General features: G+C 39.7%; 1 protein-coding gene across 1 annotated transcript in view; it reads left to right on the top strand.

Moving 5' to 3' along the window:
- Positions 1 to 17642, top strand: part of LOC137295787 (rho guanine nucleotide exchange factor 12-like) — a 172775-nt gene that overhangs the window by 78877 nt on the left and 76256 nt on the right. Inside the window, exons 3-4 of the mRNA XM_067827330.1 lie at positions 4303 to 4508; positions 15283 to 15359. Coding sequence (XP_067683431.1) covers positions 4303 to 4508; positions 15283 to 15359 — 283 coding nt within the window. The remainder of the gene's footprint in view (positions 1 to 4302; positions 4509 to 15282; positions 15360 to 17642) is intronic.

The following is a 17642-nucleotide window of genomic DNA, read 5'->3' as shown; positions in this document are numbered from 1 at the left end:
CATCATAGGGTGGGGATAACAAATGTGTCGAAAGAAACACATATACGTAAACAGCCTTTTGTTAAAGTTTCGATAGAGTTTGTCCTTCAAGGATAGGCCCTTGGGAGCCTAATATGTTTGATAGTTTATTGGAAATTTCAGTATCGATCCTATGTTCAAATATGCTAAGAGGTCATTTTCAAACAAAGAGACATTTTTGTATCAAGGAGTATATCATATTCATTTCAGAGAAGACCCATGAAGATCATGGTTAGAATTGATCTTCAGCAGGCCATGCTAGTCGTAAGAGGTGCCTAACAGGATCGGGTGGTCAGGCTCGATGCTTTGGTTGACATGTCGTATCCCAACTGCGCAAATCGGCGCTCATGTTGTTGATCACTGGATTGTCTTATTCGGACTTGCTTATTTACAAACCACCGCTATATAACATGAATATTGATTAGAGCCACATTAAACGAATAATGAACAAAACATACGGAGAATTAGAAACAGGAATGTAATCATGAATCAATTGTTTCATTTCTAGGACGGTTTACCTTCACACCTCAGATAACAGTATCAAAATAAACACCAGATTGCAACAAATACCAGGTTCAGTTGTCAATCTCGATATCCACAAATCAGTGTCAAGAATTTGACTGATGAGTAGATTTCTAGCTGAAGACCACCAGGAACTAGCAATAAGCTAAACTCAATTACAGACCGCTGTCTTAGCCTTCAGAACCACCGACAGCGGCTTGTCCAGAGAGTGTCCTATGATTTGATTTCCTCCCTGTAATTATATTATGTCTTAATGCCATGTTCCTGGCTTGGTCTGACCTCCCACTAATTGGTGCAGTGGAACTGCAGGAATTGAGGCCGTCTTTGATGCTTTCGGGGTTTATGGGGAGCTTTGGTCTAGGTGTGAGGCATTCCACGAATAACTACTTCTGTCTCATACGAATCATTTGATCCTGGGTCGGCCCTGCGTAGTACTTCTGTGATCACCCTGGTGCCATTTACACACATTGTGAGATCATGATTCAAACAGACACGGGTGGTCACGTTGTCAAGTGTGGAGTAGTTCACGTTGTAGAGTTGCGTCCCTTGGGCTTTCCAGAACTCTGTTTTCGTGGCTTCACTTCAGACTTTTAATATATACTACAAGCATACACGTTGAGAGATGACTGGAATAAGGCGACTTTTTCACTCGGCCTTTCACTCGGTGTTTTCTGTTATAATCAACCGTTATCCATTAGAGGTCACCTCACTCATACAAGCACATTCATTTGCTTACTCACTCACTCACACAAGTAGCATATGTGTATTGTAAACAATACCAGTAAGAGGACGCCTTATTCCCTGACAAAAAAATCAACATTGTGTTCCAAACATTTATATTCATTACTCACTAACGATATTTTATGAAAAAGAATATTAAGTCACAATGTGGCTGAAACATTGCTGGTGTGACTAACAATTTGACCCACTCAGTGATGAAGAGGAATCGGCTATCACTCACTCACTCACTCACTCACTCACTCACTCACTCTTTCATACACATGCTTTTCGAATCACTTATTTTGTCTGGTGTGTCAAAACCAGACACACTAAAGTTGTATATTACACTATTGTGCGTTTCTTTATTTTAAGCTTACAACATAGAGAAAACTGGTTGGATGCAATTCGTAATACCGCCATACACCCTTTTTTATTCACGTATTTAGCTTAAAGTGAACAAACGAGACAACACACGGTATGTTAGGCTGACATTTAAATAACACAAAATCAGAAATTCTCACCCAACGCTAAAAGGTTAAACCAGCATGTTCGTTTGAGAAGTACATCAAAGATACCTATTTCCTTTTTCCAATATCAATGACCACATGTTAAACAAGCATCCAAAACAGACAGTAAGTTTGTGAATAAACCGGCAGCTGGTCCAAACATACCCTTGATTGCATCTTTTGAGCTCTTTTGTATCGATTCTAAGTTTCAGTCAGCTGCACATGGAGATCAAATCTAGTTGCCGTATGAGGTGGTCGTCATCCTCTCGACATACTTCTCTTTTCGAAGGATGTAAATCACGCCAAATAATAATCAATGGTAGCTGAAACGTGCAATATGTAAGACGGAAAGGAAAATGAATTGGTGCGTGAGTTGTACAGACAGTTGACAATATTAGTGGAAAAATAAGATTGCTTTTAAATGGGATTTTGATGTGTGCAACAGCTTGTGTTCCTTTGAGGGCATCTATTACGCAGATAGATGGTCGAGACGTATGCACGTTACGTAGATACATTGTGCCGATTTCACAGCTCTCAGAGTACACAGTTTGACTCCCTCATAAACGGTGTTAATGGTGAATCATAAACATATGGGCGTATTCGTCGGCTACGTATTGTCTGTCTGAGTAATATTCCAGCTACGTGAAGACGGTTTCTAATAATAGATCTTTGACTAGTGGTTGACATCATGAACAAAATCCCATGAATGAATGAATTAGTTGCTGCACGGAAAAATGGATGGATGCCTGAATGAGTGAATCAATCAGTCAATCAGCTGATCCGTGTCCATCTACTCGCCTTTTGTGGCTAGCGTAAGTACTACAGTCTGTGGTCTTACCCGAGACCCACAATGAATTAATGAATGAATGAATGAATGAATGAATGAATGAATGAACCGACGGAGAAACGACTGAATGAGTGAATGAATGGATGAGTGGTTGAAAGAATACAGCCCAGAGGTCCATTTTCTACATCTGCACATGTAGAATGATTGAAGCCTACGATTACTGCCTTTGCTGGACCCCTGGTTAAACAGCGTGATCTCCAGCTCACTCACCCATACCAAGTCATTCAGCTGCGCGTCTACCGGACAATGGGCCCATAGTTTTCTCAGGGTCTCAAAGGTAACAAGATATTCACCATGCCAGTTTCCACACATCCACGTCGCTTTGATCATACCTTTAAACACCACCATCAAGATCAGTAGATGTCGTCGTCTTGACAGCAAGCAACGTCGCGGTAAGAACGCGGATGACATCAGCCTGGAGCTCTATTGAACTAGTCTTCAAGGAGGAAATTTCGCTTTCGTGTGAATGAAGCTTAGAATTAAACTCTAAGACTTTACGTTAGATTTAGGATAACGAATAACGTTTCATAAAGCCACACGCAGTCCACCGTCACGAATCATTTTCGTCAATGTTTAACAGCTTGGGCTTCTTATTCACAAAACCAGTCAGCATCTGTGTTTATCAAGAAACCCACTACAAGTATCACCCGAGTAATTCCTAGTGATTCCTGATCTCTCATCCAATTACCCTTTATAGGCGGTGAGAAGTATGAGTGATGAAAGTATATTTCTGGAATACGTTTTATACATCCTCGTGGGCAAAATTTGCGTTTTTAATGATTCGCTACCATGGACATATTTTGTCTGTTCGTTTCGTGTGTAGAGATACATAATACAAAATACCCCAATAGCATATAGAAATATGTAAAAGGGATATAGATTGCCAACAACCGAAGGTAGATCACCATTCTAGGGACCATACAGTCCTCTTGCTTATTGCATGGACCCTTCATGGATGTAACGGCAATAAATTAACATACTAGACTCATGATAATCGTACTGCTATGATTGTAATGAGAAATGGAATATTTGTCCTGCTTGTCCTATACCATCCCAGCACTTGGCTCACTCTGACTCCAATATAATTAAACAAAAATCACTTGTGCCAGCGCAAGTGCCGACTTTAATATATTTATTTCATAAAGACGAAAGAGTCTGTATATATTTCGTGTGTTTACAGTGAAAGGCATGGTTAGAATACCTATATGAAATAGTTATCGTTAGATTGAGTGAGGTTAATTTTACGCCGCACTCAGAAATATTCCAGCTATTAGGCGGCGGTCTGTAAATAGTATGTACCAGAAATCCAGTGATCAACAGCATGAACATCGATGTATGCAATTTGGAACCGATGACATGTGTTAACCAAGTCAGCGAGCCTGACCACCCGATCCCTCGTACCGAAGGCCAATATTCTAACCCGGACCTTTAAGGGCTTTATCGTTAGAGTATAACAAGCCTCGTTTATCTGCCTGAGCATATTCCATTAAGCGCGAAATGTTCATTATGGGCGATTACTGTGTAATCTAAAAGCATTCTGTGGAACAATATGTTATCCGGAGTTGAAGGGCTAGCATCTTCATATCCTAGTTTGAATGACAGATTCGTCGCAGGTAGCACTCACTCGCTCACTCATCAAACCACCCACCACTCACTCACTCACTCATAGTGTAACCCTTCCTTCTGCAGACATCCGGACCTCTCCAGACATACAAGCTTCACATCATACGATGAAGATGACGGAGACTCACGGTACAACGGTTCCGAACTAGCCGCAGTGACGGAAAGTTCCGATGATGACCGATTGGATATATTGCCTTCACCTTCCATCTCCCCGCAGATGTGGCGCAGCGTCGAGGACTACGGAAACCAGTCCGACTCTGAATCTTCTTCAGGTACTTTGCTTTTAAATAACAATCAACCCTGCATGTTGCTATTCCTTCGAGCATTCATACTTTTTAGACTGCAAAGGTAATACCGGTAATGTGTGCATATTCACCATCATCTTCTTCTTTTGGGCAGGGCATATTTTCAAAACATATTGAAGATCACTGTGACCGATATTTCTGCATATTGCCTAAACAGTTTTGCTCGTGGCGTGATCGTGTATTTTCATCAACACAATCTTTTCCACTTCTTCCAACCGCATCCAACTAATGCGTTAAAGCAAAACGTTTAATGAGACATATTCTGTTCTTGCAATTCAAAACGTTCCTTTTTCTCCAAACGAAATGCTTTCCTTCGTTTTAAGTCGATGTTTCTGTCACTACAACTACAGACGACAACGAAACTATGCACATTTTTTCCAAAATGATTTATTGGATCAATGAACCCCCTACAGATGTGACGTGTTTCACAACACGACATACTGTCATTCGTTTCCCAAGATAACCCTATCAAGTTTAACGGCTATACATTAATTTACGAACTGGGTATATTTAGGGGACATTATGGCACAGGTAATTTCTCCTCCATTTCACGCATCCAGGTGGCATCAAAGCAACGTTAACAGTTTTGATTCTGATAAGAATATTCTCTGAAAGAATCTATAACCTTCTTGATTAAAATTACTCTCGTATAGCTGCGCGAGACGTTGATACTGATTGTTCGGTATATATCGAACATAATTAGTGTAATAGATTGTACATAGTCAAGAAGTAAGGAGTATTTAGTCATTGACCGTGTCTCTTTTAGCATTTAGTTGGGCTAGGTTATTCAGTAATTAAGCTTATTTGCATGGTGTACCTCATTGTTAACGTACTTGAAACAGGTTAATCAGTTCTACGTATTCTCTCACTGTTGATCTGAAATGTAGTGACGTCACCAAAGACGCTGACGTCATGTTCTGGCATTGTTTATCTGTTTTGGAAACTGTTTTGTTTACGCTAGTAATGTATGGTTAGTTCGGGTATAAGGGGACGGGTATATCGGGTATGGCTATCTCGCGCTTAAGAGGTTTGGTCATTGCGACAAATACCCGGTATTCGATTCCCCACATGGGTACAATGTGTGGAACCATTTCCGGGTGTGCCGTGGTATGATTTTAATTGAATGTTGCCCAAAACGCGTCAACACCTCAAATCTCACTCTCAAGTAGTAGACCCACGACATCCATTAATTTAATATGATATGTTCGTCATAAATACACAGACAAATACGTGTGTCAACAGAGTCATAAGTAACCTTGTTTTGTCAAGGGTTCATGTTGTTGTTTGTTCCCTCGTACGTTGAAAACAATAATTATGACATGATGACATAAATACACGCTTTAATTGACAGCGATTGTTATATTTGAAATCAAGTTATAAAGTAAGTGCCTATTATATTCGTAGTACCAATAACATCGCATGTCACTATATTTTGTATAAACGTGAAGGGTGAGCTAAAATACCTGAAGATATAGTGAAAGGGAGTTATCGAGTTCATCTCATTGAAGCCCAATACAACTGGCGCATGTGCTTCGCTTAATCAGTTACAGGCCATGTAAATGCAAATGTCAGAAAGTCAATATAAAATTTCTTCTTCTCAAGAAATAACTATCAGCCTTAATGTTTGCTTTAACTGTCATTGAACAGCTACCGTGCTTTAACTCATCAAAGGAAAATTCGGACCCTCTTATGGCAAGATGAGATTAACAGTAATAAGATGTTTAACGATTTTGTTTAGTGTACTGTCAGTTACAGTTACCAGTCGTTTATAGTCCCATGAAAATACCGGCAAGAATTGATCTTCAGCAACCCATGCTGACCCATCGTGGATTAGCGATTAGCATGACCGGGTGGTTGCGGAAATCGATGCTCATGATGTCAATCACTAGATTGGAACGCTCGAGGGAATCGAACAATCTCTAAACATTTGAATGGTTGGAGCGTAAGGGGGACACAGTTATATATTTCGTGATGAAAACTTAGGAAATATAGTACTGAATATATTATGACAGTGCTAGGTGCAACCGCTGCCCTATTTAAAATCGCGTTCAACATTCTTTATGGTCCAATAGCTTCTTTTCAAACCAGCCTTTGCAAAACGCTAACAGCATTCAGTAACAAGGCGCTACCTTTCGTTTATAGAAATCTACTTCTCCTGGTACCACTCCATAAAACTTGTATTAATATTCCAGTAGTAAAAAGGCACTAAACCCTTTCCATAATTAGATGAAATCTCAGCTAAAAGCACTTTTGTGTGATGCTGACTTTGCTGTTATGATTCCTCATGGCAAACTCAAGTCAGTTGACACTGGAAAATTGCTGACTATGTCAGAATCGGAGATGAATGTTTAGTTATCAAACCGTACATAGAAATCAGAATAAAAGTGCTCCTCTTTCATGTGTCTGTGCTCCTTCTGTGTCTACATCTTTTCCCTGAACATGCGATGCCAAAATGCCTGAAGGCTCGGTCACTCTGAAAAACTCGCTAGGAGTATTGATTCCACAGTCGCTGTGAAGTTATACTGGAGCACTTCTAAATCGTTTGCATGAAATGTCAGGCTGAAAACTCCTGCTGCCACGGTCGTCTCAAGGAAAATGCAAAGAGCACCATAAAACGGTTCAACTCTTTTGATCGCACGTCACCAGCTTGTTTTAAATTCTGATTTCAATTTTCTTTTATGAGATGCGAGTTGAGATCGACTGACATTTCAGAGTTCTATAAGAAAGGAATAATTATATCATATGGTTGCTAAATCCTTTATTTGTTGCCCTTTGCATAAGTAAAACGTGATGGAATGGATGAATAGCCATCGTTAACAGCTAATCAATAGGTTGTTAGGTATATTCAAACATGTACAGCAAGTGTGTTGTCTTGTTTCTGGTTTTACAGCATGTAACATTGGAAATCTCTGGATATAGTTTGAATGACACTGCGTCTTCGGTCCATTTCTACTGTGCGGTAATCGGGGCAGTGGGTAGTATAGTGATTATAGAGTTCGCTCGTCACACCGAAAACCCGTGTTCGATTCCCGGTGTTAAGGGTTTTCGACCTTGTAAGACAAAAACGTGATTTTTGTTTTAAATATCAGTTATAACTATTTCAAGTTTTGATTTTGCTAACCTTGAGTAATAAAGATATATTCATCTATTTCACACCAAAATATCATGTGTTCCATATATAAATAGCATTGATGACATCGTGTAGGCGAAACTGTGCATGTGTTTCCGACGATGCGCCATACTTTTACCTCCGCACAGCGGGAGCGTGTTTTGATCACGTGGCTCCCTGATTTATACACTGATAACCTATCAACAGCAGACGACTGATCTTGATGAATTTCGCTCGCTATTTTTTGTTAAACATGCAATTGAATTTGCATCTGAAGTGGTATTAACGATCTTGGGTATATAATAATGATGTGTATTTGCTCTTTACATAACTTAACTTCGGAATTTCAATTGTCAGTAAAATGTCTCGCGACAGGAACTGGACATCCGCCCTACCGATGAAGCTGTTTGCGCACTCCAATCGCGCACGTACTTCCCTTATGTAACACTAGCAATGCAATCGTCGAAATCACCAGAACGTCTAATTCGGCTCGCTTTGGGATGCAATGTGTGTTTCGAACCAGAACTTACGTGGAATATTTCTAAAGCTGGTGTAACAGTACCAGCCACACCCGCTCAAATCATCCATACAACCACCACATGCTCTCACATCCACCCATCCACTCACGGATTCACTCACTCACTAACTGCCCGGACCGGTGCAGGTCCGGGGTAGAATAGGCCATGCTTGTCATCAAAGGCGACAATGCTTGTCGTAAGAGGCGACTAACGGAATCGGGTGGTCAGGCTCGCTGACTTGGCTGACACATGTCATCGGTTCCAAATTGCGCAGATCATTATTTACAGACCGCCACCATATAACTGGAATATTGCTGAGTGCGACTTAAAACGAAACTCACTCAGTCACGAACTGCCCGCATAGGTGGAACACATCAACATAAGGGTGCACTGAGATGAATAATATCTCGTAAGGAATGAACATTACAGCAGCCAAAACTCTACTGAAATCCGTAGAGACAGGTATCGCTTCTATAACTAGAAAATCTAAATTTCATCCGTAATGTTTTATGTCTCGTAGACATAATGGGTTTACCCTACTGAACGGTTTGACTGTGCTCGTTCAAACAATGCATGACTTCGACACATCATGTATTATGTTATATATCCATTGCATCTATTGCATATCCACTGGATAACCATAGTTCTTCTAAAGCGTGAGTCGACTTGACGATATTTTACTTAATTATTACGACGGTTCAGCTGTCCACTGTTTCCTAGAGCGACCAAGGGACGTAACTCTCACCTGGGTCACTTCTGCAATGCGATGACTGAATTCTCAAACACTAAGCATTTAATGTCAAATTTTGAATTGCGTCAACTGATGTCATGGCATGGCATTTATGTTACTGCAAAGAACAGCACTCATAAATACTCATTCGCAATATTTGCATATTGATGGGTCCGTACTGTGGGCAGACACTTGTTACAATCGATCAGTTCGGAAGCGAGAAGAAGCAAGAGAACACAAGAAAGAAAGAACTGTGTGATCCCCAAAAAGGTTCACTCGGCCATTAATAAATGCATAAAGACGAGTAGGTTACATCACCATGGAAATGTAGTCTAATGATGTCAGTAACATTAAGATTGCTCCAATGGTCAACGAAGCCGTCAAAACGGACTAGCAGTCATGTCCTAACATTTTAGCATATTTCTAGTTGTATGACTATATTTCTTGTGATTCAAATTATTTCGTTACAATTGTTAAATCAATAAGAAAGAGACTATCGGGAATCAAACGTAACTCCTGGAAATGGAACTAGATGGGCGCGTTAACATTGTTTTACAGGTGTCAAATACTAAATATAAGTCATCCATATTGTCCCGTCTTGTCTGTGCCGAGCCGTCGTGTAAATTCAGTACTTTCATTGTTGGCAAAATAATGCCATCTTTACCGACACTTTGGCGCTATTTCATCTTTATATGATTCTCCTGCTTGAATTATTTTCTCGTTTATCTTGAAATATACTGAAGGAAACAAATATGGGAACACTTTATTGCAGTTTTCTTTAATATTCAACCAGAGCTTCCCTTCAGTATGCATCTAGGGGTTACTTTGAAATACATTTACTAATCATTTAATTAATCAGTCCAATTTTCACTGCATACATCAGTATATCTGTGAATACACCTACGAGTCCATCGATTGAATATTTCGCCGTCCTTAGTACTTGTACCCTTTCATCTTGTGATACTTTCAATAGTCCATACTGAATGCATCATTAGTCCATCTGTAAAAAAACTAATAGTTGTAATGGGTGTGTTTTAGTTCAGCCATCGACTCATCTTTTTCATCATAAAATACATTCCCTAGTCCACATTTAAAATCATCTATCATTCCATGTAAAAGAAACCGGCGTGTATTCTCAATGTCTAGCACACTTTCCCTATATTTGACACCCAGATATTTGAATGTATCGCGCTGCGAGACGCTGCGAGACGCTGCGAGACGCTGCGAGATGATACGGATGCCCCAAACACTATGTTTTTGACAGGATAACAAAGTGATGCTAGCGTGATAAACAATAATTTGTCTGATACTTTCATGTTTCGATGAACGAACTCAACACGTCCTAGAGTGTGAAGAAGAAGAAGCACCATAAGTAGCTCGTCCGATAGATTACATCAACCTCTGAAATTACATCAAACACTTCTTTGTATGACAGTGTCAAAGCAAATGGTCGTTGATCAAAATAAATTCATCTCGCTGCCACGGAGTTATGTGGATAAAACGTATTGTCCACCTATTTCAATGGACATCTGAAATGAATTATAGATTTTTTTCACATGGCAATAGTTTATCTCTAAATGCATGGTAAATGCACTGCCATGTGACATATACTGACCGCAAAAGAAACGCAAGTTACGATAAAAATATCTCATGAAAGTAAGCGTTCATGTTTAAGTCTTCTATTGACAAAAGACGTTGCGTTTCTTTTGTTGTCCAGTATATATAGTATACTCAAAGGACTCCCGAATCTGTCACGTGACTATAATGTGTCATGAGGGATTGACTATTGTCAAATAAAATCTATTGTTCTTAACTTCTTTTGAGTAGTATACATGTTGTCCCTTGTACGCGTTGTACAGATTGTATGAATCCCTAAACCGCATTCAGACTTTCGTGATGTTTCGAATTGGATAGAAAAGGTCCCATAGGACTGGTATGCTGATGAATATTTCATCTCGATTATTTCATTCTTAGACAAAACAATACATTCTTGAGAGAGGGTGTCTTTGGGGATAATTCAAATTTTCTGTAACACTCTTCTATCGATCTTACAAGTATGGCTAATCGGGGTCAGGGCTCGGAGCAATGATGATGGAATAAACTGATTCAGATCTTTACCTGTAACTCGATATTGCCTTCCCTTCGCCTTGGGTAGCAGTCAGTGTGGAGATTATTGCTACAGCCATTTTGGTTGTTGTGAATACGGCTCATAATGTCATTGTGAATACAGTTTATAGTGAATGATATGGTGAATACATGCTATCTTGTGGGTACCTCGATAGGATGCGAGAGCCACAATAAACTCGGTGCGTCTAGTGGCAGCTAGAGCTGTATACTCACCAGGGAGTTGAGACTGATAATATGATGTGAACTGAGGCTGACTTTCAATGATCGAGGGAAACAAATACCAGCGCCTTGAGCAAGCACTAGTTGCATGGATATGTGCTCTATATAAATATCCTACAATAATAACAGTCTTGTCGTTGCTATAGTGAATACACCCTGTATGGTTATTATTGTGAGTACATCGTTTATGGTTGCTATGGCGAATACATCCTGAATGGGTATTGTGAATACCTCTTTTATTGTTGTTGTGAATACATCCTGAATGGTTGTTATTGTGAATGAATCCTTTAGGGTTGTTATTGTGAATACATCGTTTATGGTTGTCATGACGACTACATCATGTATGGTTGTTATTGTGAATGCATCCTTTATGGTTGTTATTGAGTAATCTTCTGAATGGCTGTTATCGAGAATGCATCCTTCAGGTGGCTGTTATTGTGAATACATCCTGTATGGCTGTTATTGTGAATACATCCTGTATGGCTGTTATTGTGAATACATCCTGTATGGCTGTTATTGTGAATACATCCTGTATGGCTGTTATTGTAAATACATCCTGTATGGCTGTTATTGTGAATACATCCTGTATGGCTGTTATTGTAAATACATCCTGTATGGCTGTTATTGTGAATGCATCCTGTATGGCTGTTATTGCGAATACATCCTGTATGGCTGTTATTGTGAATGCATCCTGTATGGCTGTTATTGTGAATACATCCTGTATGGCTGTTATTATGAATACATCCTGTATGGCTGTTGTGAATGCATCCTGTATGGCTGTTATTGTGAATACATCCTGTATGGCTGTTATTGTGAATGCATCCTGTATGGCTGTTATTGTGAATACATCCTGTATGGCTGTTATTGTGAATACATCCTGTATGGCTGTTGTGAATGCATCCTGTATGGCTGTTATTGCGAATACATCCTGTATGGCTGTTATTGTGAATGCATCCTGTATGGCTGTTATTGTGAATACATCCTGTATGGCTGTTATTGTAAATACATCCTGTATGGTTGATACTGATAATACATCCTTTGTATTGTTGCTATTGTGAACATCTTGTCTTTGGTTGTTACTGACAATACATATGTGGTTGTATATAGTTGTTATTGAGAATACATCCTGTATATGGTGTTATTGAGAATACATCCTGTATGAGAAAACATCCTTATCAATGTCGCCAATTTGATCATAATTATTACATTGTCGTATTTTTATGATTGCTATGTTTTGTGTTTTTGTTTTCCATTTTTGTTTTATATGCTGTTTCAACGTTTTCAGCAAGGCAGTTTGCATAGATAGGGGGAATACAGATCCAGAAACAAGTTGTACACACACAAATTGTAAACTTGATAAGTTAGGTTATGAATCAATAGGCGACATGCATACAGGTCAATGGTCAGGTCAGGGTCAGGTTATGATCAGGTCAAGGCCAGGTCGGGCGTTCATGCTACCAATAATTGAACATCTCATCTATGACAGCGTAATGTATACATACCAGATCTAACTGACTGACGAAAAAACTTTGCTAAATACATAAGACAGGAATCCCTGTCAGTACAACTTGTTACTACAAAGAGATCCTAACGACCCCGAGATTCAATTAGCACATACCAGGCTATCACTCTGGATGTTTGACCTTTATATTAATACAGTATATCGTCAACAGAGTAGCGATTGTCTCCTTAATTGCTCACGTGATGCCAATAGGCTAACTTTATCATCAATTTGGCTCTAGGCATTTCTCATCAACTCATCAAGCAAACTCAAATCTTACGATTTTTTAAAATCCAGTTCGGCTTCTTCAAAGCAAGATAATTAGCGTTAAGTGTCCTGGTTTTGCCGACAATATCTATTCCTCAACAAACATTATTTAATTAACCACAAGCATTCCTCAATGGTATTGCACATGGTTGACGAATCACATGTCTGACTATTCAATCCGGAAAATATTCTCAACGACCGTGTTTGGCAGATCAATGCGACGTCATTGATCTCCAGGTTTCGTGTGAGAAATGCTGGCTATTGTGTAATGGATCAACACAATTGGCATTGGCGAGTCTCACATTAATCTTGAATTATTTAATAACCAGCTTGATAAATGTGCAGATTCTTTTATATAACAGTGGCGTGTAAATATTTTATTGTGATAACGATAATGGGATTACAGGGCGTGAACATGCAGTTGGGTACAGTCTCTGCAGCGTGTTCATGTCGTCATGTATTGATTTCGTCCTGATGTCTAGGCTAGATTTACTAGATATTGGTGAAATGCGCTTCTGGTGAGGCAGCGTGTCTAACTGTTCACCAACACCAACGGTCATCGCTGCATTTGAGCCAAAAAATCATGTAATCTCTTCTTTGTCTTTTATGCCCCGTGCAACGTATACACACGCGATTGACATGACGTTATGACGTTTATGTTTTATCTTTCTTATTTGTACGGTGGTTTAGGCTTGTGGATAATGTGTTCTCACGTTAAGCTGAAAACCCGGGTTCAATTCCCCAAATGGATACAATGTGTGAAGCCTGGTTCACTCTCTCACTCTTCTGCCTGCTTCTATATACGTTGTGTGTCGGATGCGCTTTTTGAATATTGGGTCTCGATAGTTTGTTGAATGCATAGTGATTTTAAATTCTTTGTTCACCTTATTTTATTTTACCACACTGGATGACAAGGTCTGGACAGGCGCAAGGGTCTCACGTGTGTCAAGATAGCTGACTAGTTACGACGGGTGTCAAAACTTGTGTGTGAACAGAATGATCTTGCGTGGCCATGACCTTGCGTGAATTTTGTTCTTAGTATCAGCCCCCAGTATGGCAAGTGGAGGTATATGGCTGAAATGATAAAGCAAGGGAACTCAAACCTACTTATCCCATATCCTACTGGAATTTTCACCTCTCGGGGACTTTGCGTTTGTGAGGATTGGATGTAGCTTTAATGTCACATATTGTGGAGTAAAATAAGGTTTATTTTTCCAATGCTATGGCGTTTCTTTGAGTTTGATGCTGCTCATGTTTCATCAGGTGTGGCTGTTCAATCTCATTGAGCTGGCACGTCCTGTAATTTCTACTGTACTGTTGACATCGACGTTAATCCCACCTTACGTACACACCACAGCCAACAGTCACAATTACTGTTTTGTTCAAACGTTACGAGCAGATTAAAATTTGAAACCATTCAATACCATACTCCCAAAATACACATTTACACATATTTTAGGGGTAGTTTATGGAGAAACCTTCGTCTTATTTTGTGTCATAATCAAAATACCGATAGTAATTTTAGAAAACTTTGGGAAGTCATATATCACTGTAATCAGATTTGGCTTGTGTGTTATCTCAAAATTTACTTTAATTTTACTTTCAAAATCAACTTTTAACCACAGCATGTCATATGAAACTGTTGTTTAAGCATCCTATTTGAAATCAGATGAAAATGAAATTAGGATATGATGTATATTCGTCTCCACAGCAAATATTAGAAAACCATCTTTATAAGTATGTTCACTGCTTGTATCCAGTTTGGTCTAATCTCTCAATTTTCCAACCTCCAGTGCACATTCTCCTTTAGATTAACCAGTATCTCCATCAAGTCACTCCAGCTCGATCAGTGTGTTAGTATGGGAGGACTTTGTACTACACGACCTGCTTAAGTACTATGACTGTAAGCTTGCCTCATTGTACGCGTTCACCGCATCCTCCAGTAACCGTCATTTAAGTTCATGCATCGTCACTCCGTAATTACCGAGCATCATTAACGTCTTTACAACGCATACACCAACTGATTGATCTCAAATGTTTATCTTTTTCAGTTGCGTTTTCATCAAACTTTACGTTTGAGTAGAAAATGAGATCTATTTTCAGTGTTTCCAAAATGATTGCAATAATTTAAATATTATTTCAGTTTTACGATATTTCGTGCTTTAGGTTATTTCAGTCAACATGTATGTGATAGGAATTCGAGCTTTTTTATTAAAATATTCGAAATATTGCATTGATGTATATAATTGTAATGCTACGTTCTATTACAGAAAACCGGAACGACAGATATAAACGCGGAGACATCGCCTTTGTGCCTATACAGAACACAAGACTACGTCGACGTCAGGTAGGACAGATTGACGGATATAATTCATTTTATTTTGAAATCCAGCATGTGTTTTCCAAATTAATAGGTTATGTCGGCGTACGCGTGTGTGATATAACTAAGATTCCATCAGATAACGAGTCCTCATGTCTAAACTAAAACGCTGATATGATGGCACACGAGTCATGTGATGCCCACCGACAACCGCAGCTCCACAATGCGACATCGTCGACGACTTTGTCAAGTCTACGTCTAAGCTCCAGAAAATCGTGTTTTGTGGATTCACACTAGATATACAAATATCGTTATGGGGTAATATTAAATATTAATTAGAATCCTATGCGAAATGCCCGTGTGTACCCATCATGAAAGACAGTAGTGAATATTAACCTGGTAGGAAGATATAACTGACGAGTATATATCGATTACAGGAAAATGCAGTTAATTATTTCGCTATGTAGAAATCTGAGAATTACCTTGTGTTATGTATATCATATCGGTTGAATTATTTATGTTGTTTCTCAACATGGCCTCCACAAAATCTTCAAATAAATAGAGTTACACGTATGTAACTGGGTCATTTTCATGAAATCCTCCCGTGGATGTTAGCTTTTCCCTTATTCGCTTTATAGCTTCTACGTTCATTCGGATTTGCCCTCGTCTGAATGAACCTATACGAAGTGAAAGGCGGTTTGAAGGTATGATGAATGGAAATTAAAAGCACATTAGAATCTAAGTGAATGACGTAAATGCGAGCATATGCATTCATTTACTCAAAGCACAGACATTACTGTTTCTCAAAGCCATACATGGAACACGGGAGGCTCAGTCCTCAAATCACATGAATCTGAAGTGCAGATTTGCGTTGCGGTGTCACCCCAGAGACCTAGGTGCCTGGGTTCGAAACTTGGTTTACACAGATTTAGTTTCTAGGTTTGTCAACATCACCCCGGAATCATGGATATCACCAATGTGGTGAACGTCTGACCCCACCAAGATTCATACCCCACCTTCAGCTGTACCCGGGAAGATCGTAGTTAGAATTGGTCTTCAGCAAACAATACCTCTGAGGCGAATACCGAGATCGGGTGGACATGCTCGCTGACAAATGTCATCGTATCTCCAGTGCGTAGATAGATGCCCATTATGTCAATCACTGGATTGTCTTGTCCAGATTCGATTATCAGCAGACAGTCGTCATATTGTTTGAAAATTGCCGAGTGCGGTGTAAAGCAACACACGAACCTTACATAACTGAAATATCGTGCAAGTGTTGTCGAATATCTATATCTGCACACGCTCTGCAGCCGTAGTGGTATAGGACGGTGGGGTTGTCTAGTGGTTAAAGCGTTGATTCGTTGCGCCGAAAAGCTGGGTTCGATTCCACACACGGGCACAATGCGTGAAGCCCATGTCTGGTGTCCCCCGCCGAGAAATTACTGCAATATTTCCTAAAGAGACGTAAACCCATATTTACTCACTCACGTAGTGATACAATATACTCTGCTTCAGCGTTGTTGGCTTTCATAACATCAACCTTCGGGTTCTTTGGTCCGAACTGAATTAGTTAGCAAATTAAATGTACGGCACTAGTACACGGCCACACACACTAACTACTCAAAGACCATGACAACAAATAGGCAAATTGTTGCTTTAGTGTACTTTAGTGTGGTTCCCCTTTTAACCGATATTTCGCTTTATCCGAAAACTTGGTTCCATATATACCCAGACTGTTGATTTAACAGACAGACGATCGATGGAAGTGGTGCTACCACAAACTATTCATCCATATAAGGACATGTTTGGGAGAATATTTGCTCTCGACGACAGCAAAACCCCTTCTGGCAATGAAGATTTGGTATTTGCCACAGTAAACATGGCAAATTACCATCTCGTGTGCCGTTATTATGCATTAGCTGGAAGTCCAACATTCTCTGACATTTGAAGAGTGTCCCGTTCCTCTCTCCCTGACTAAAGATAGTCCCATTCTCCAGTTTAAGCCGTAACAGACACTGACAGTATTTGCTACTGGGAAAGATATCATGTATACAGTTCACGATTCTACAGCCATACTACTTCTACGTCGGATTTCACGAGTAAACAAATTTCTAGCCTTCGAAATCGCCAATTTGACATCAATGATAGCACGTGGTCGTCTGCTCCGATCGCGCGCACGCGACCTCTGATTGACAGGCTGCACGCGTAGGTGATCAATATCATGACTACAGTCCCGGCTTCCGACTCGCTCTCCACCGTGACACCGAGTTGTATTCGGCCGCAAGACTGAATTGAATCCGTTCCAAC

This window comes from Haliotis asinina, chromosome 9 (assembly GCF_037392515.1).
Source record: "Haliotis asinina isolate JCU_RB_2024 chromosome 9, JCU_Hal_asi_v2, whole genome shotgun sequence".
Lineage (NCBI taxonomy): Eukaryota > Metazoa > Mollusca > Gastropoda > Lepetellida > Haliotidae > Haliotis > Haliotis asinina.
The sequence above is the reverse complement of the archived record's forward strand: the minus strand, read 5'-3'. Positions and strand labels throughout refer to the sequence as shown.